The sequence below is a fragment of the Protobothrops mucrosquamatus genome, unplaced genomic scaffold, assembly GCF_001527695.2.
Source record: "Protobothrops mucrosquamatus isolate PMUCROS unplaced genomic scaffold, P.Mucros_1.0 scaffold4726, whole genome shotgun sequence".
In the NCBI taxonomy this organism is placed as follows: Eukaryota; Metazoa; Chordata; class Lepidosauria; order Squamata; family Viperidae; genus Protobothrops; species Protobothrops mucrosquamatus.
The window spans coordinates 37,136-57,664 of record NW_015390618.1 but is presented as its reverse complement, the minus strand read 5'-3'; the positions used below and the strand labels follow the sequence as shown (position 1 = coordinate 57,664).

The window sequence follows — 20,529 nt, the reverse complement described above, 5'->3', positions numbered from 1 at the left end:
GTGCCTTCCAGCTCTATTCTGATTGATTGAACAATAATTCTTTAATCTAACCTTTGCGTAAATACACATACACAATATCAATATCAATATGCATGCTGTGTCTTTTTCTTTGGTTAAATCAAATAAAGGACATTTTTAAAACATGAAGAAAACTGCTTGAGATCTGAAGGATAATTTAGAACCTAAAGAAATAAAAATACACTTGATTATTTAGTAGGATTACTTATTTTAGAGATTTCTAGACCATCCTCTCATGAGACAATCTGCCATGCATGAAACAAAGCATGGGTGTACAATTTTGATCTGATTGGGAACTGCAGGATGTGTTATTTTTAACTTGGTGGTTACAAAGGCCCTCTGATAACAGCAGTGATTAGGGTAAGAACTTCTGGTCCATTTTTAATTTGGAGACAGTTAAGTTAAGCAAGATGTATGAGTATACATACATAAGTATACTCTCATATAATTCTCAAATTAAAAAACCCACAGGAGAATACCATCCTCCTGAAAATTCCATTATGAAAAATAATCCTGCTGTTAAACTTTACAGTACTTTGGGAACTGAGAACTTCTATGGTTAAAGGCTTTCTCAGCCCTTCAAGTTATAGTTAACAGGAAAAGTTTCACAACATTGAAGGTAGTTCAATGGTTTTGCAATGCCCAGTTTAAGGGTTATCTTTTAAACAAATGAGATACGTGTGAGAATTGGAAGCCATGCTCACCAGATAACAACATAAGGAAAATAATATAATATTCTAAATTCTCTTGTCATTTCATTTTTGTATTTGTAATTATTTCAATTTTTGTTATTTGCTATTATCATTGAAGTAGTTATACATTTATCCCCAAACCCATTTCATTCCAACTGATTTCTTGAAAGCCTCTTTCACCTCTTTGTTTCTGAGAGAGTAGATCATAGGGTTCAACATAGGCACCACCACTGTGTAGAAGACAGAGGCCACTTGATCTTGGCCCAATGAGTAGCTGGTATTTGGGCGAAGGTAGGTAAATATCAGAGTCCCATAGAAGACTGAGACTGCCGTCAGGTGAGATGTGCAAGTAGAAAAGGCCTTACGCCTGCCTTGAGCAGAACGGATCTTCAGGATGGCGGACAGAATTAAGGTATAAGATAGGAGACTGATGACCAAGGATGCAAGGATGGTATACCCAGCCATAAGTGATATGATCATTTCAATGGCACGGTGATCTGAGGCAAGTGCTATTAGGGGAGGAGTGTCACAGAAGAAATGCCTGATGATGTTAGAGTCGCAGAAATGTAAACTGCTTAAAAAGTGTACTGTTAGCATGGCATTTGTCAAGCCGAGGAAACCCGAACCAGCAACCAATGTGGCACAGATGTTTTGTGACATAATTGTAGAATAGAGCAAGGGATTACAGATGGCTATATAACGATCATAGGCCATTGTGGCCAGCAGGAAACATTCCGTGCACACCAAGGCCGCAAAAAAGTAGAGCTGAGCAAAGCATGCACCAAAGGAAATTGATTTGTAACCTGTTAGAAAACTCGTTAGCATCCAAGGGGTGATAACTGAGGAATAACAGATGCCAGCCGCAGACAAACTGCATAGGAAAAAGTACATGGGGGTATGAAGCTGAGCGCTGATCCTGATTAATATAATCATTCCCAGATTCCCCATCAGGGTGGTGATGTAGATCATGAGAAAGACAGCAAACAATGGAGGGTCCTGCTCTGGAGATTCTGAGAACCCCAAGAGAATGAATTCTGCCACCAGAGTGCAGTTTCCATCTTCATCTCTTTCCAGAGTCTGCAATCTGTTAATTGATTTAAAATGAAATTCCTTCAGTTTTCACAATATATTACAAGCGAGACCTGCTTAAAAATGAAGTTCTGTTTACATTGATTACATCTGTTGCCTCTGCCCTGATGCTGTTCTCAGTCCAATTTGCCTATGTATTCTAATTCCATGGTTTCCCTGTTGTAAACTCCCCAGCATCAGTTAGGTGAGATGGGTGGTGTAGAAATGTAATAAATAAATAAATTTACCTGAGATGTAAGAATAGAGACATGTTTTCCAAAGAAATAAGTACTACTTGCAGCTTACATAAATATGGTGTTGTTTAAGATTACAGAATCATGATGGGAAAAATTTGCTACCCAACAGTAAAGCAATTTGCATGTAAGAGGTATCCAGATGAACCCATGGTAGTTTAAGCAAGTCCAGGAAGAAATTCTGTTTGAAGTTTCATCTGTTAATATGGAGCAAGAATATGCAAAGTGGCACCTCCAGGAGTTTGGAATCAACTCCCACTGACCTCACGTGGGACAGACAATAGGAAAACCAAATTGCCACGCTTCTAATGTGGGCAGCACTGAGATGACTGGCCACTGCCTGATGTCATTTAGTACAACATACTTTCCTGTGCTGGAGGAAAATAAAAATAAGTCAACAATCATTTCCTGCTCTTTTGGGACATCCACAATCAGCAGCTCATGAGGACTGTGTGTTTGTGGATTTCTGGTGAGGGTATGGTGACCTAGACGTCCCTGAAGGAATGTGGAAAGAATTGCATCTGAGATTGCCAGCCATAGGTTAGAGGATAGATCCTGGCTGGTAAAATCTCTCTGGAGAAAGGAGAGATTGTGGAATTGCTCACATGTACTCCAGCCAGGTGTTCATTGTGAGTAGACTGTAAGAACTGAGATTTCTGCAGTCAGCCGGTGAGTGGAGTGGTTGGGATTCGAGGGATTTCATCTATGTCCACAATATATCTTACTGTATATGAACATAAAGTGTGGCTGAGCCTCATAATCAATTTTGAATTAACTTTTTACTGCTTTTTAAATATTAATAATTTTTGGAATAGCAAGTTTGATGGCATTCGCTGGATAAGTTTTCTTCAATCCTTCATGAAAGAAATTTAAAGTGCTATTTTAAGGACTTAGCAATTTTGGGGAATACACATCAAAAGGTTATTATGACGTTTTTGTAGTATAAATGGACTAAGAGTCTAGATTGACCTGAAACAGGATTTTCAAATTAATTGAATGAATCTTTCCCACAGGAAAATGATTTATGTTTTGAAATTCCAAAAAAATCTCCCCACAATCCCCTGCAACATGATAGGATGGGACTTTGAAGGTTTTTCACCAGTGGGAGGTAAAAAGAAATAAACATTACAATTAAAGGAGAAAAAAACACCTATTTGACTTGTTAACAAGAATGGAACAAAATACCTTAACATCGCTGTGAATGATGGTATGGACGAGGAACAAGTTATAGTGGATAAGACTGAAATAGATTTGAATGTGGATTTAATAATGATAAGCCCCAAGAATGATCTGGAAAAAGATGAAATATTGGATATACAAATGAAACTGCCTGATGTTTTAATAATTAAAAGGACATACAATCTACCAAGCAGGAGAGTGACTTGGATATTTTTCCTATATTGAATTTACAAGAGACCTGTTAAAATTTTGTAAGATGGTGAGAAGGAAGAAAAAAAAAAATCAAGTTTGAGAATATTATTTGGAGGGATTAAAGGTTAAAAATAAAGGGAAAGAATATAAAGTTGCTTAATTTGATCAAAATTAAAATATATGATATTTTTCTGGTAACCCTTAATGGACGTTTGCTGACTAGGACTGAATGACATGGCATTAAGAATTTGTCTGCTGATGTGATTCAGAATGAAAAGATTGTTATATTTGAAAAGAAAGTGATGGGTTGTTAAAATTATTTATTTGTTTTTGAGACAAAGAAGGAAACTACTTCTTTATATATTTTTCTTTTTTGTTATATTCTTATCTTTTCTTTATTCTTCCTTTTATATTATTTTTCTTGTCTTTCTTTTTATTTGTATTAAACTATTTTTTTCTTTATATTTCTTTACTTTCTGCAGTGTGCATTACTTTCTGTTTTGTATAAATGTAAGACTTAATAAAGTTATTTGAAAAAGGAGTGTATGTGTCTGCCTTACTCTGTCAAACTGACTCAAGATACCAAATAACATGATAGCTACTGATAGACGAGGTCAATGTACCTTAATTTTTCAGTCTGAAAATGAGAACATATACCACTGAACATGTCTTTCAACAGAAAGGCTGAACACAAACCATAGTAAACAAAAAGTATGATAGTTTATGATGTAATAAATAGATAGATAATATGACTTCTATCCACTAGATCATTTAATTGTGAAAGATATTTCTGTTATCTCATGAACCCTGGGTACATAGATGTGACATTTTTTGTGACGTTGAGTTTTCATAAGCCAACATTTCGTTCATACTTTCCAAAATTCAAAGCACTTTCCCAGTACTAACTAGCTATAATCCATCTGAATGGTTATAAAGACAAATTAGTGTGATACATGGGAGAGGGGCTTGAAATAGAGAGTGAGAAAGAGAGATTGCTTAAGGTCATTTAATGAGTTCCTGGCACTGGTGATACTTGAACTGAATTTCGTTCTTTCTAACTCAGCCTCTTTGCTACCATGCTACAGCAGCTCACATAACATGCTTTTGCAATGAAAAGATGAGACTTACCTTGCTTTTTGAGAAAGAAGCGTGTTTGCTCAAAAATGAGGGATTTCTCATGTGGAAAAACAGGCTCTGGAGACCTATTCTGGTTTCAGATGTTGGTTAGACTGTAGCATTTTCAATGAATTAGCAGATGACACAACAGCCTCAAAACTGTTAGTCAGGAGACTCTAATATGACGATGTAGTCTTGTTTCTGGTATCTATTCCCAATGTTGTTCTATAACTCTGCTAAAACTTGCATGTTTTAGCAGAAAGCTTAGACCTGCAATTTATAGGACAGAAACCACAGCTCTGGGGAAACTATTAATTCTTGACTTTGTGAACCATCCTATCTATTATAATGATAAATTTGTCCATTACTGTAATTATTGGAAAATGACTTTTTTTAAAAAAAAAAATCTTTGAAGCAACACACACACACATGCACATTTGCACACATGCATGCACGCACACATGCACAAACACACACACACATTTGCACACATGCATGCACGCACACATGCACAAACGCACACACATACTGCTCACATAGCTCCTTTATACTTGCTTGAATTCAGAAGTTATTTATCTAGTTAAGAAAATATACAGAGCAATGATATTTCCTCTTTTGGCTCTTTCTTCCAAACAAAATAGAACTTAGAATAACATTAGACATAGCCATCTAGTTTCAAAAGAACAGCCTCTATTTGTATTTGATCACTTTTAAAACAGATTAATTACCTATTACAATATATTCTACTATATAGTGTCAAGACTGAAAAAAGGGTCGGTATGAGGTTTTGGAGTGAAAGCATATTTTGATCAAAATAAAGGAGCTTCTACATTGGTAAAAGTGCTTAATTTCCACTAAATATACCAGAAAGAAACAGCAACAACTCCCCTCCCTAAGCTGACCACTGAGAAAAAGGAGAGAGAGATAAAACAGAAGGAAAGATTCAAACTAACCACAAATGCTCTGTGTTATTTGTCTTCTTTTCTGCCATGCAGACTTATAGTCTTTACTTAGAGTAAATAGAAACAAGAATAAATAAGATTTGCTGGCACAATATTTAACCAGAGCTTGGATCTTCTGCTCATGGGGTATTGAACACAAGGGACATTCCCCGAAGGGCCAAATATATACACCTCTCTGGTCATGTATGACAATGAGGAACACAAGACATAGTTTATTGCTTGAATGTCAAGGGAGTTTTACTAACCAAAAAACTGCAAACATTTATTCCGCCAGTGGTAAACTGAACAAGGTGAGGCCACAGCATTACACTGGATCCCAAAGCGTTTCCAAACATTTTCCACTAGCATCCTTAAAAAATGTTTTTGCATTGACATCACATAGATAAGTTTTTTTGGGCTTCAATATTATAGATTCTTGAAGGTACACCCATAAATTTGTTCTTTTGGTGACACATATCCTTAAACTCACTTCAAGCTTTAAGTGTTGGCCAGCTTTAACCAAGTTAAAAAGCAATGTTTCTTGTTTTTTACAGTCTTTTCTGAGGAAAAGTATACATTTGCCCGGAAATAAGTGCCACTGGGCTTAGTCACTGAACATGGACTGCATTGTAAGCAGTAGTTAATAAATAAAAAAGTGTTAAAACTATATGGTACAAATAATAAGGTATAGAATCATAGGATCATACCTCTAACATATATCTAGTTTTACATGCTTAAATATGCTGTAAAGAAAAAAAAATCCCCACAGTTTTGATTGGTCTCTTTTTTTCTTGTCACCTAATGTATGCATGTGTATATAAGATATAAATAATAAATAAAATCTGGGTATACAGTATGTCATTTTCAGTATAGTATAGTATTTCTCAACTTCAGCAACCTTAAGATGTGTGGACTTGAATTCCCAGAGTTCAAGCAGCTCCCAGCATGTTGGCTGGGATACTCTGGGCCTATCCACCCATCTTAAAGTTGCTGAGGTTGAGAAACTGGGGTAGGTAGTGCTTGGACTAATGGGAAGGCTTGGTCTAAGGCAGGGGTGTTAAACTGCTGGCCTGTGGGCCAGATGCGTCATGGCAAAACCATGCCCACCCTATTGCCGGCAATGGGAAAAAAGTTGCAATATGTCGTGACACGTCCCGTGATGTTGCGAGTTTGACACCCCTGGTCTAAGGGGTTCTTACTGCTCTCTGAGCTTGGTTGTTTTCTTGCAGATGTTTCATTAACTAAACTAGGTAACATCATCAAGGTTTGGTCTGCATACAGAACTGGTCAAGGACCTGCAAACTGTATGGATGTTTAGGCCAAGGCCAACCCTAATACAGAGCTTCTTAGAACCCTTTCTAGTGAGGAGAATAAGGGATTCCAACTACTGAAAAGTCTTCACTTCTCAGGGAAGTGTTTCAGCTTGATGATTCCCTCTAAAGCTGACATGTCAAACTCGCGATGTCACGTGACATCGCGAAACATATCGGGCTGGTTTTGCCATTGCCGGCAATGGGGTGGGCACGGCTTCTGGATGACGCATCCGGCCCGTGGGCCAGCAGTGTGACACCCCTGCTCTAAAGGGCAAATAGGCAACATCTCTTAGCACTTGGGGGCCTATTTGATTATGGGGTCAAATGGCAAAATATCAGTGAAGGGAAAAGTCTTCATGCCTTGGCCCCGTGTCTGTTTCTTACCTAGCCTTTGTTACAGTGGTTACCTTGCCCTGTACTTAAGAGAAAACTCCCTCCCTGCCTATATTTGTGCTTCTCTCTCCTCAAGATGTTGGTAGAACATCTGCTAGCATCCATGAATAACTGGGCAAAGTTGATATTTACATCCCAGATTACCAAATTATGAGCATTTTTAATGGGACATTCTTCTATATGATTATTCAGTATTCTTTCAGCATTCTGTTTATGTTCAGGAGCATATTTTACAAGGGTTGTGGTTGAATTCAAATCTCCAACACCGCATCAGAAAAGCTGAAGTGTCTGTTGCAAAATCTTTTTAATAGGTTGGAAAGGAAAGTATGCAGAGACGGTATGCTGGGCAGTCTAATGTTTTGGAAGTGGCCCTGCAGAATATGAGCGTGCACCACCAACTTAGTTTCAATTTCAAGGCTTTTGCAGATGGAGATTCATTCTCAGAATGTACACAGCTAGCCCAAGCTTAGCCTTTAAAAAATAAAAAGAATAATCCAACTGACTTTCACTGATGTGAGCAAATGTTCAGGATAGAACTGGGGAGACCCAAGTTCAAGTCTACCTACAATCATGAAAATGTATTCAGTATTTCTCAGATCAATTTTACAGAATGGTTGTTGAGAAAAACTGGAGGATGGAGTGCTATATACAGTATTTTGCTCTGAGCTCTTAGTGGAAAAACATACAACAAATAAAAGCAATGGCCAATAATTCATAAATATTGAAGGTGGCTCTGTTGCTATTAATCTGGGACTGGTTTGGTAACTGGAATATTTATGAAAAATTAAAGACAAATGGAAGCTTGACTCACCTCTGAATATAGCTGAAAATTTTATGAGTTTTGTTAATGCTGATTTGTGAAAATATGTAAAAGTAGATAACAATTTGGTATGTTTTCAGTGCTCAGTATGGCAATTGTAAGAGGAAGTATGAATATTATAAATCTTTGATTAAGAAAGGTATCCAAACCAAAAGCTACGTAGTGTTATGAACCCAATTTCCTTCCCTAATACATCAAGCTTTAAAATCTAAACATGGTTCAAAGATTTCCACTTTCTTTTGATTAAAAAGACCAAATACTGTCTTTGAACAACCGCTAGATGTCACCCAAGATCCATCTAGTAATGCAATGTTTCTGGTGATTTAAGAGAAGCCGAGATAGGATTTATGAGCTGGTAATAACTATTCCTTAAAAGTAAATCTCTCTTAAAAAAAAAAAAAAAGCTTTCACTTGTGAAGTCTTTGATTTAAGTCCCTAGTCTTCACCCCCTCAGAAACTAAGCCTAAATAACATAATTGTATTTTGTATGCAAATCACATTTCACTTTTTCCTCCCCCATTCAATTATTGTTCTCTCATGTTGCTCTTATTTCTGTATGTATATTGTAAGTTTTCCAGAGCAGGGATTTTTTTTAAAGGAAAGCCCAGTCTCACTCTCATAATTATTTCAACTCAGAACTCTTTACAAAAATTCAGAATGATTGCTAGTGAAATTACAGAATGTTTTTTTTAAACAGTTCATTAATTTAAACATGCATCTGAAAAGTCATTAAACTGTGGAAGACTTGCCCAAACCCTATTCACTTGAGCATTTACCACTAGTGGGAATCTGTATTAAATTTCTCTTTACTGGCTAGGCATGAAACTGCAAGGATAGATTTCCAAAGTTGCAAAAACTGTAATATATAGATTTTTAATTTCCCATTTTTATTATTCCTATAAGTAACTCAAATCAGGGAACATATTTTATTGAGATATTGAGAGCCATATTGAAAATCAGTTAGGGTGCTGACCTAAAAGTCAGGAGTCTGTGAATTATAGTCTAGCCTTAGTCCCAGCCTGGTGACCTTGAGCCAGTCTCACTTTCTCAGTCCAACTCATATTAAAGGTGGGATTAAAATAAATAAGTAAATAATGAATGAATGAATCAATTAATAAATATATCTAATACTCCTTCCTCCTTCTAATTTCTCCACTACAACTATCCTGTGAGATGAGTTGGGCCGAGAGAGAGTGAGTGGCCCAAAATCACAGACTGTTGTATATCAAATGCAAGTCTTATTTACAGGGAAATATAAAATTCATAATCTTCAAAATATTTTTTCTTCTGCCTGATACAACTATCTGGAACAGGCATGTCAAACGTGCAATGTCACATGATGTTGCGTGATGTGTCGTGACTTTTTTCCCATTGCCGGCAATGGGGTGGGCGCAGTTTAAGTATGATGCATCCGGCCTGCAGGCTGGCAGTTTGACATGCCTGATCTAGAAGCTGCTGGCTTTTGGGTGGGAGAAATATTTTCCATCTGTTTCTTGGTTTGGTGATGAACTGGTCTGGTATTGGGCTGTTAGTTTTAGCTGCGTGAGAATTGGCTTTCATTGTTTAAGAAGGCTGAACTGTACAAATCTGTATGTGTGTATTGAGAATAATCTCAGGTGCAGTTCATTGTTAATAGGCCTTAGTGCTGAATAAGAGGATTTGGGATTGAAGCTCTTACATTTCATAATGTCTTCATTGATTAAAAAGTTGAGGTTTTCTGGATCGAAAAATAAAAAAATATTTTCTGGACACCAGAAGTTAGATATGAAGTATATTGGGAGAATATAAAGTTAAAGCAGACTTACTGTCTTCCCAATATAGCCCTCCACGTTTGCGTCCATGGGCAGAGAGGAGAGTTGATCTCAGATTAACTTTTCTAGCCAGGTTTTGTTAAATCATTGTCATGCTAGACTTCAGGTGAGAGACCAACAAGCAGTATCTTATCATAGGTTAATGATAAAATATTGCTGGTTAGTCGTTTGTCGGATCTCATAGACACCAGGCCTCTGGGTTCCAATGACTTGAATTTGGCCTACCATGTTATGCAAATGAAGCCATTTTGGCTTATAGATTTACATTAAACCACAATGAAGTTCGATTACTTTTATTTTAGCAGGTTGTTCAAACTCAGCCAATTGGAGAGGGTGATGGTAGTCAATGCAACATGCAAACCTAGCTAGCATAACACCTATAACTCAAGCTAACTGTGGTCAGAAAGTGCTTGGTATTTTTTCTGCAAGATGGATTTTTTTATTATTATCATACTGGGAGGCTCTGTTCCCATCCTGATGAGGATATAATTGATGTTTCAATTTTAAGTATGGTAAATTAATGTCTTTTTTCTCTGAACATCTGCCACTTAAGCACCACATAGTTTAATCTGCATACAGATGCTTTGTATATGACACTCCCAATTAAAGTGATCTATTTTTGACATCATTCTTTGGGTCAGGGGTGGGCTGGGGGGGGATAGAAAAAATTACAAGCACAGACTATGGAATGTTTGGCTACTATGAATGGTATTCAAATTCAACTTTTATTCCTTCAACTTTATTTGACAGAACAATATTTAGACATGTAATTTTTATAGTAAAAGGTTGCATAATTAAGATACTTCTTACAAATTTCTCTCAGGGATTTTTCTGTAAACGCTCAGATGTTCTTGAACTTCCTCCTTAGCTGCTAAGACTGATCCCACAGAGACTTTACATGGCTTCATCTAATGGTCCCAATTCTGGGAGCAAAACTGAAATCACCTTCCCAGGGATTCGCTCTTCTGGGTGTTTATAGCTCTGGATTTGAGGTAATCAGCTGAATGTAGTTGACCTGTCTCTTCGGTGACAATGTCAGCTCCCAGCTATCCTAATAAGTCCTTCTGGGCACGATTAAAAAGTTCGTGCTTGCCACCTTGCCATTATCAAACTTATGCAAGAACTTTGAAAGTTCTAGCAAATTGGCTCCTTGGTGTATCATTAAAAATCAACTTAGCTTCAAAGACATTACTTTAAATGAGAAAAAGGCAGCTGCTACTTCTCTGGAGTTAATACTCATCTGAAAATGATGTTCTGGGAAAAGAGGAAGATGCCTACCTTGTGCATTATGACCACTTTGGTTTAATGATTCTGTTCTTCATTTGTATTGTCTAAGCCCTCCCTACACCTGTAGCAACACACTTGAGTCCGTATGCACATAAGGAATTAAGGACAACCAAACTCTATGAATTCAAGGCCAGTCTTCATCCAACATTTCATTTCTCACGGTGGCCAACCAGATGTATCTAGAATGCTGACAAGTGGCATTGGAGATCTGTCACTCTCCTACTGTTGTTTTCTTGCAAATAGCATTTGGAGGCACACTCCATCCTACCAGGAGGTTTCACTGAACCTTCATTTGCAAGAAAACAACAGTAGGAGAATGGTAGATCTCCAACTCCACTTATCAACATTCTAGATTCATCTATCTATCCCCTCCATGAATTTATGAATCTCACTTTTTAAAAGCTATTAAAATTAGTGATGATGATGATGATGATGATGATGATGATAATAATAATAATAATAATAATAATAATAATAATAATAATAATAATAATAATAATAATAATAATAATATAATAAAGATGGAAGGGACCTTGGAGGTCATCGAGTCCAACCCCCTGCTCAGGCAGGAAAGCCTACACCATTTCGGACAAATGGCTGTCCAGTCTCTTTTTGAAAACTTCCAGTGTTGGAGCATTCACTGCTTCTTGAAGGCAGGTTGTTCCACTGATTAATTGTTCTAACTGTCAGGAAGTTTCTCCTTAGTTCTAGGTTGCTTCTCTCCTTGGTTAGTTTCCATCCGTTGCTTCTTGTCCTGCCTTCAGGTGCTTTGGAGAATAGGTTGACTCCCTCTTCTTTGTGGCAGCTCCTGAGATATTGGAACACTGCTATCATGTCCCCCCTCGTCCTTCTCTTCGTTAAACTAGACTTACCCAATTCCAGCAACCGTTCCTTGTATGTTTTAGCCTCCAGTCCCCTAATCATCTTTGTTGCTCTTCTCTGTACTCTTTCTAGAGTGTCAACATCTTTTTTACATCGTGGTGACCAAAACTGGATGCAGTATTCCAAGTGTGGCCTTACCAAGGCATTGTAAAGTGGTATTAATACTTCACGTGATCTTGATTGTTAATGCAGCCTAGCATTGTGTTGGCCTTTTTGGCAGCTGCAGCACACTGCTGACTCATATTTAAGTGATTGTCCACTAGGACTCCGAGATCCCTCTCACAGTTACTACTATTGAGCAAGGTACCCCCTATACTATACCTGTACATTTGGTTTTTCTTGCCTAAATGTAGAACCTTACTTTTTTCACCATTGAATTTCATTTTGTTAGATAGCGCCCAGTGTTCAAGTCTGTCCAAATCCTCCTGTATCCTAAGCCTGTCTTCTGGAGTGTTGGCTATTCCTGCCAGCTTGGTGTCGTCTGCAAATTTGATGAGTTTCCCATCTATCCCCTCATCCAGATCGTTGATGAAGATGTTGAAGAGCACTGGGCCCAGAACAGAGCCCTGGGGCACCCCACTACACACTTCCCTCCATGTAGATGCAGTTCCATTGAGGACCACACGCTGAGTACGGCCGGTCAGCCAGCTACGGATCCATCTGGTGGTGGTGCTGTCTAACCCGCATTTTTCTATCTTCTCAAGTAGTAGGTTGTGGTCTACTTTGCCAAATGCCTTACTGAAGTCCAAGTAAATTATATCCACAGCATTCCTCTGGTCCACTAATTTTGTCACTTGGTCGAAGAATGCAATAAGATTTGTCTGGCATGATCTGTTTTTGACAAACCCGTGTTGGCTTTTAGTAATGACTTTGTTTGCCTGTAGGTGTTCGCTGATTCGTTGTTTGATTATCTTTTCCAGAATCTTCCCAGGTATTGAGGTCAGGCTGATAGGTCTGTAATTTCCTGGGTCCATTTTTTTCCCCTCTTTTGAAGATGGGAACTACATCAGCTATTTTCCAGTCCTCTGGTAGTTCCCCAGTGCTCCAAGATCTTTGAAAAATATAGTTCAGTGGTTCTGAGATCACACCTGCAGTTCCTTGAGAACCTTGGGGTGTAATCCATCTGGTCCTGGTGATTTGAACTCGTCTAGGCTGGGCAGGTGCTCACTTATCATTTTCTTGCCTATCTTAACTTCTGTTTCTATACTGTTTTTTATGGCACTATTTTTATTGTCATTTTTTCTAATAACGAATACAACAGGTTAATTATGCACTGTGTGAAGGACAGTTTCCTTTCCACTGTTTTAAATATCTTCCCAGTCAATCTTACTATGTGCCTTTTGAGACAGGAAATAAAATGAACCCTGACAACTTTATTTAGGTCATGCATGAGTTTACACAACCAGGTCAGCTGTCTTTTTACTACACATTATAGCCTTTTCTTGTGTGCAAAGTGTTCAGTTCCCATGCACTTAAATTATTTTCTACTTGACTTTTTTTCTGGCTTATAGGTAAAACATAATCCTATTCACCTTCTTGCTTGCATCTATACATGGAAAAACGAAGACATTTGTAAAATATGATTTACTGATGTAGAATCCATGGTGAGGTATTTATCCCTCCATGAACCTAGTATTTTTAATTTGATTAACATATCACCAATTGTATGGTAATGTAGAACAGACAATAAGCTGACTGGCTGTAAATTCCCAGATCTCCCCTGTTTTGTTATTTTTTAAAAAACTTTGAGAACTTCTAGTCATGTCATGCTGGCTTTAATCTGAATGACAAAGTTGTAGATAAGGCAATGTATAATTGGGGCTCGGGAGTTACCACAAATATTGTGGTCCAGGGTGTTTACTCACTCGGATGGAAGAAGCAGTAATTCCTAACAGTGCATCCAGGTAAAGAGAATCAGAGGTTTTTGTTCAGTGAAAGGTGTCATCAGTGGTAGAGAGCATTATGCACCAGGAAAGCAGGCCACAAAGTTGGAATAGCTGGAGCCAATTGAAAGGATGATGGAGTTGGCAATATTGGCTGGGAAGTTGGCTGGAAAATGGAGCTGATCTGGAGCTGGAGTCTGTGCCAGCTTGGAGACCAGACTATGGAAGAAATCCAAGGCAGAGCCCAATGTAGTAAGATTTACCTTTGTCTCTGTCCCATGGAAGCATCAAGGTTAAATGATGGCCAAAGAAATAAATGGAGATGAGTTGGTAGAAAATGGATCCTGGTCTCTATATTGGATTCTGCCTGAGAGCCTGGCCTGGCCCTGCTTTGGACATGTTGGCTGTCAATGATAGTGGGGAGACTTTGGAATTTTCCCATCACTGACATAATAGATTTATCAGCTGACCTGGCAGAGCAGTGCTGCTGTGAGTGACCCAAAGACTGTAGGTTGGATGTGAGGTTAGTGTTACTAAAGGCAGTCCCACTAAGAATGGCAAAAAAATTACCGAATAAATTTTGGACCCAGGAGTACAGGAGGATGGACTCGTGCTAACAGGAGACAAGCCACATTAAACAATTTTGTGTGTTGTCAGCCTGGATCCTGATGAAGCATGTAGCTGGCAGCTGAGGCCTGGGTCTATACCAAGTATATATAGGGCCTGTGGTGCTGGACTTTTTTCTATCTTTCTTACATTTTTTAATGCCTCAATTTCAACTGTTGTACAGTGGAAGCTGCTAGCCAATCTTTTGGTTAGAATTTGATATTGCTTCTACTTGAATCAAATCTGGAGGTTTGGTGGTTGGGGAAGAATTGAAGCTGATAAATGAGTGTATTGAGAAAGGTATTAGAGTGTTAGTGGTTTGACAGATCCTTTTATTGTAGTCTTACTTCCCTGGTGCTGAGTGTCTCTGGTGGAAACAGTTGGGAGGGTGTATAGTAGAGGAAAATGTGGGTAGTGGTTGAGAGATCCCAGTTGCCAGAGAGTTGAGAAGTGGAGCAGGGGCAGAGGAAGGCAGAGTTGGGGATGGGATGAGGACAGGTGAGGCTATTACAATAATGGATGGACAGGGGGATATACGAATGGGGATGTGAGGGATCAAATGTAACCAATATCTTTGTTCTGTCCCATCAACCAGCCTTCAGTGATCATCCCTAATACTGGGTCACCAGATTCTATAAAGCCCCGGGCTCCAGCTGATGCTTTAAAAAAACATATTGGTGTGCAATAAAAGCATCCACATGGCCAGCCATATAGCAACAGCAGAAATGCAGACTGGTTTTCTCACAGGACCAATAATGTGATATGCTCTCACTTCCATTGCTTTTCCTGATCAGGGTGCCCAAAGATTTTACCACAGGGCACATTCAAGTTCCAAAGATGTACTAGATGTTGGGTGATGAGATGTCTCACTTATTTGTTTAGGATGAGTACTGTAGCAGGCACTTAATCCTTCCTCCCAGTTATCAATCATTCTCCTCCATGGCCAGTTTTTCTGAGCTGCCAATTTGCTTATCCCCTTCTGAAATGAACATTGTCTTTTATTTCTTTCTCTGGTAGACTAGTGAAACACTGGACTTTTCTCATCTTTTCTCCTTTTTTACAACTTTACCGGTGGAAAGTGAGAAGCAGGGACTCTGCTAGTTCACTGATGGAATAAAATGAGCTTAAAAAAAACAACAACAGGTGAGATTGACAAAAGCTCTGCCATTCTTTCTAGATTTAAAAAACAAAAAACAAAATTCTAAAACGGATGCTTTGTTTCTGGTCCACCAATGTACCAGGCAAGAAGGAATGAAAAAGGGAGTCAGTGAAGGAGGTCCATCAAAGAAATTCACATGCCATTAGTACTTGTTTTCTTGGCGCATGTGGAAAGGGTAAAGAAAAAAGGGGGATCCATCAATCAGGTGCCATAATAAATGTAGTCCAGACAGAACCCCAGGCCATTACGGTGCTCAAAACAAAGGAAGAGGCAAAAATCCAGAAATAAGTTTCTGAAAGTGGTTTCATTTCCATGGAATGCAAGTGCTTAAGTATGGACAAGTCTTGTGATGTGCACCAGATCAACAGGACATTTAGATTAAAACAATCATCTTCCTTATCATCTAAAATAGGTAAGACTATAACCTAAAAAGAATGCAGGAGACTAATGAGTTACCTGCTATTCTTTCCTTGTAATACCATGCTACATTTTTTCAGCAACTCTCCACTGCTGGTTAGTACTTGAATATTCTTTCTAGTCCATTTCCTTCTCTTGTCTCCTGGAAACTTCCTTTAACACCTGGATTTAATAAAACCTGAAACCCAAATGCATCATTAAAAACATCATTCTCTCTTGGTAATGATATATATGTACAAAACCAAAGCAAACTGGGGTACTTTCTGCTATAAGTCCTCTCATGTTCCATTTAATCCCAATTCTAATTTAGAAACTTCCTTTTTTAATTTTCAGTACTCGGTGCTTATTCCGATCTAATCAAGCATTTATACTTGCTCAATAAGTATTAAAAGTCTTCACGGAATACCATGAAACAATAAAACTAGGACATATACTCATGTTATAAGTCCATCTGCAGATATACTGACCTTCCAATTTTTAACTAAAATTCCATGAAAAATGAGGGCAGTTTATCCGCCTATGGCAGTGGTTCTCAACCTTTTTAATGCCGCGACCCCAACCGGTCGTAAGTCGAGGACTAAACTGGTCGTAAGTCGAGGACTAAACCTGTCGTAAGTCGAGGACTACCCAGCCGGTCGTAAGTCGAGGACTTTCCCTGCCCGGGAGCGCCACGCATGCGTGGTTCCGCCCCCTGCGCCAGCCAAGGCGTAGCTGGCAAGCGGCAGAGACGGAGCAGGCTGACCACCAGCTGGCCCAGCCCAAGGAAGGTAAGGCACCCGCCGGAAAAGGGGAAAAAAATGGCGTACAAAAAAAATGACAAACAAAAAAAATGGCGGACAGCCTTGCTTGGCGACCCCCGTGAAATGGTCGATCGACCCCAAATGGGGTCCCGACCCACAGGTTGAGAACCACTGGCCTATGGCATATTTTCCATCATTTTGGTTAATATTTTGGTTCAATATTTTGGTTCAATATTTAATTAAAATATTGAGGGTCAGCTTATGCATTGATGGAACTCTACATGTGTATATACACTAGTTTTAACACATTTTATTAATGTTTCATGGTATATTATAGTTTCTGGCTTTATAGATTTTAGTTTTATAGCTACCACTAATATTCATTTCACAGCATGGATTCATAGATTCATCTATTTAACAGTTTTTAGTGCTTAATTTGATAAGTGTTTTATAGAGAATTAATTTTATAGGTTATCCTTATAAAATAAAAGCACCTGATAATTCCATCATTAATTCTGTATTGCCCAGTTGCTATCTTATTTTGATCAAAGACTGAAATAAATCTCTGGGGTATCAGATTTTCTTTAAATACCTATGGTTCAATGTCACATAGATATGTTTAACTTACATGCCTGTAACACCTGCAAGTATGAACATGCTTCATAACGCTTTTGAATGAGAACATCAGTAGCACTAGTAGGAATAGCCATAACATTTTCATAAATAAATCTTATAATTTTTCAAGACCAAGAAGTGTTTATTAGTGTTTCTGCACTGCAGCTTTGAAGGAACCAGGCCCGAAACCACATGTCCACTACACTTTGGATCTTAATTCCTTAGTTTCTTTGCCTGTAGCGTTTCCAGTAGTTCATCAGCTTCTGAATAAGATCCCTTCAGAGAAGATATTGCCGTTCTCATAAACTGAACTCTCCATCTTCCAATGAATAATTGCCATATTGAAAAACTTGTTTTGTTTGATTTGAGGACTAACATGTAGATATATAGAAAGCAAAAAATAAAATCCTTTTCCAGAAATTAATGCATCAATAATTTGATTGTTGCTATGACTCAAACTAATTCCTAAACTGTACTCTGTTGAAGATTTTGAGATTCTTTTGATACCAAAGAATATTTCCATTTGCCAGATGGCTTAGCAAGTTTTATAACAGTCCCTTGCTTTTTAATATTCTCAAAGGTCCAGGTCCTCAGATGCTATCTTCAGTACGGATTATATATACCATACTTAAATATAAGTACAACAACCTAGATTAGTATTCAGTATTCTCCCTAACTGTATTCCTTTGAGGTTTTTTTTTTTTTTTGTAGTACATAAGACGCAAAATATATAGCAGGATTTCATTACTGTGTCATTTTTTAAGTAATGTTATCTTAGTGTTCTCTTGTTTAAAGCTGGAAGATCTCTTTGTCAAGTAGGTTTATCTATATCTTAAATAAATTGAAATCAGCTGGAGATCTGAAAACTGCTGTCACATTACACTTCATGTACGTGGGCAGTGGGGGTAAGTTACTCTTTAGTCTCATACATTTTTGTATCAGATATACGAAATAATGCACTGTGTAGGTTTATTTATTTGAAATATGCATTATATTTATCTGGAATAATATACACTTTCTCTATAAAGCTCTGTGTAAAAATGTTGTGATGGATAATTAAGGTGCTGCCCCTCCCCCCGGAGACGCAGGTTCAGGTCCACCCTCAGCCATGGAAACTTACTGGATGTTCTGTAGACTCTCTTTCAGCCCAGCCTCCCTCACAGGAGAGAGGTGGAAAAATAGGAGGAGTCTGCAGTGCTTATGCAGCTCAGCTCCTGAAGAAAAGACTGGATTTAAGTTTAACAAATAAATAAAATAAATGACTGTTGCTGGGTTCTGTGAAAAGTAATTACAGCTTCATTTGATCTAATTTATTCAGATCAATATAACAATCCTCATATACACATTGTTTTTGTTGGAATTTTTCAGTTCTGTTTAGTTTAGGTCAATCATAAATGGTCATTTATTTAGCAATTCGGTTTATAGGTTTAAGATGCTGACCTAAGTGCTCTTCCTGTGCTGAAAAAGATGAGGAAATGTATCTGTTTGCTTCAGCAAAAATAAGAGGTAACTCTTAATAGGATATAATTAATAGATCCCAGTTGCACTGAATTCTGGATCAGTTCCAAATTTTCATCCTATTTTTTTCCTAAGTTTTAAATGTTTGTTGACTTTATTATTCTTTTTCAGTCTTGTTTTGGACTCATCCTGAATTTCACTAGAATTAATTCCAGACTATGAATATTAAATATATGCTAAATGGTTTGGTCTTTTTATCATAACACATTTATACATTGATAATATATATATATATATGTGATTTTAGTTGATTGTATGAAAAATTCTGTAATTGATGTTGGATTAAATCAACATTCTATTGATTTTATGTTTTTACTGATGATAAAATTACACTGCTTTAATATTAAAATATGCTATGTAATGTCAGAATGAATACTACAAGGTCTGTAAATTATGTTTAGAAATGTTAGAAAATATCCACTATTCAAGCTCAGGTGCTTTGTAAGTCTTTTGGGAAGCATTCTTGTCTGTTTGGACCTGAAATACTAAGGAAGAAGACTAAAAGATCAAGAAAAAAATGAGTGCAAATAGGATTAGTGGCAAAGAAGTACAATTTTGTTATAATACAACATAATTATTTATTAATATTGAATCTATTAAAGCATGAATGTGTTGATTTTGTAGTGTAGGAATCAACATGGAAGTGACTTAGTTTTTTTCCAATACCAGAAGGGAGTTTTCAAAAACAATAGTTATATTTCCCTGTATTTTAATTGAACTTTTATTGGCAATTATAACTTTCCACAGTGTACTACTCTGTTGAATTTTTTTCTTAATTCACCCTATGGCAGGGGTCCCCAACCTCTGACCCACAGCCCACTACAGGGCTGGGGCCTATTTGGACCCGGGCTGTGTGAGAGGTGGGCCGGTGTGTGCGTCCATCTCAGTCTCGTGAGTGGCTCCTCAAAGGCTTCTCTCTTGTGTGAGTGGAGCTGTGCACGTGTGTGCCAGCGCGCCACTCGCACAGCCCAGTTCCCCTCTCCCGCCCCCAGCCGGGTCACCAAGCCACCTGCTCCCAATGGCTGCTCCAAAAGCAGAGTGGCGAGAGCAGAGGCTGAGTGGGATGTGTGCGCCCTGCTCAGCTTTGTTAAGTCACCGAAGCTGCCTGAGCAGGACACTTGATCTGCTTTTGGAGTGTCATGCATACTCCATGAGTCTGAAAGAGCATAAGTCTGCACTCCCAAAGGCTTTTCTTTTGCAAATGTATGAAAGGCTTTGGGGGAGCAATCTTGCGCTGCTTCGGGCCTTCTGACCCTTTGCAGCACTCCAAAGGCTTCTCTTCTTTCTTGTGTGAGTGGAGCTACACATGCAAGTGATCTTGTGGCTCCATCCCACCCCATCTGGGCCCCACGCTGCAAAGGTTGAGGACTGCTGCCATATGGTCTCCATAACCTATTTGCTTTCTCAAATTTTGGTTTGAACTGCAAACATCTTTTAAATTTTTGATGGAAAACTGCTGTCTATATACAGTATGATTTAAACAAGTAATGAGAAACACTTTTCTTCAGAAGTGAAGATTCTTAGGTAGCTATAGTAAAAATAAAAAGAAAAGACTGAATACACAAGGTATGCTTTAAATACATGTTTTCGTTGTTTTCAGATACTTCTTCTTCAGGATACCTGGC

The 20,529-nt window shown here is 38.1% G+C and overlaps 1 protein-coding gene across 1 annotated transcript in view; it reads right to left on the bottom strand.

The window, feature by feature from the left end:
• LOC107299251 (olfactory receptor 8H1-like) overlaps nucleotides 1-17,481 on the bottom strand; it is a 20,053-nt gene extending 2,572 nt beyond the window's left edge. The window contains exons 1-4 of the mRNA XM_015828613.2: nucleotides 17,400-17,481; nucleotides 15,863-16,017; nucleotides 2,397-2,527; nucleotides 861-1,794 (exon numbers count right to left, since the gene is read on the bottom strand). Of these exons, the coding sequence (XP_015684099.2) occupies nucleotides 861-1,794; nucleotides 2,397-2,527; nucleotides 15,863-16,017; nucleotides 17,400-17,481 (1,302 nt within the window). The remainder of the gene's footprint in view (nucleotides 1-860; nucleotides 1,795-2,396; nucleotides 2,528-15,862; nucleotides 16,018-17,399) is intronic.
• Between the last annotated feature and the right edge of the window lie 3,048 nt (nucleotides 17,482-20,529).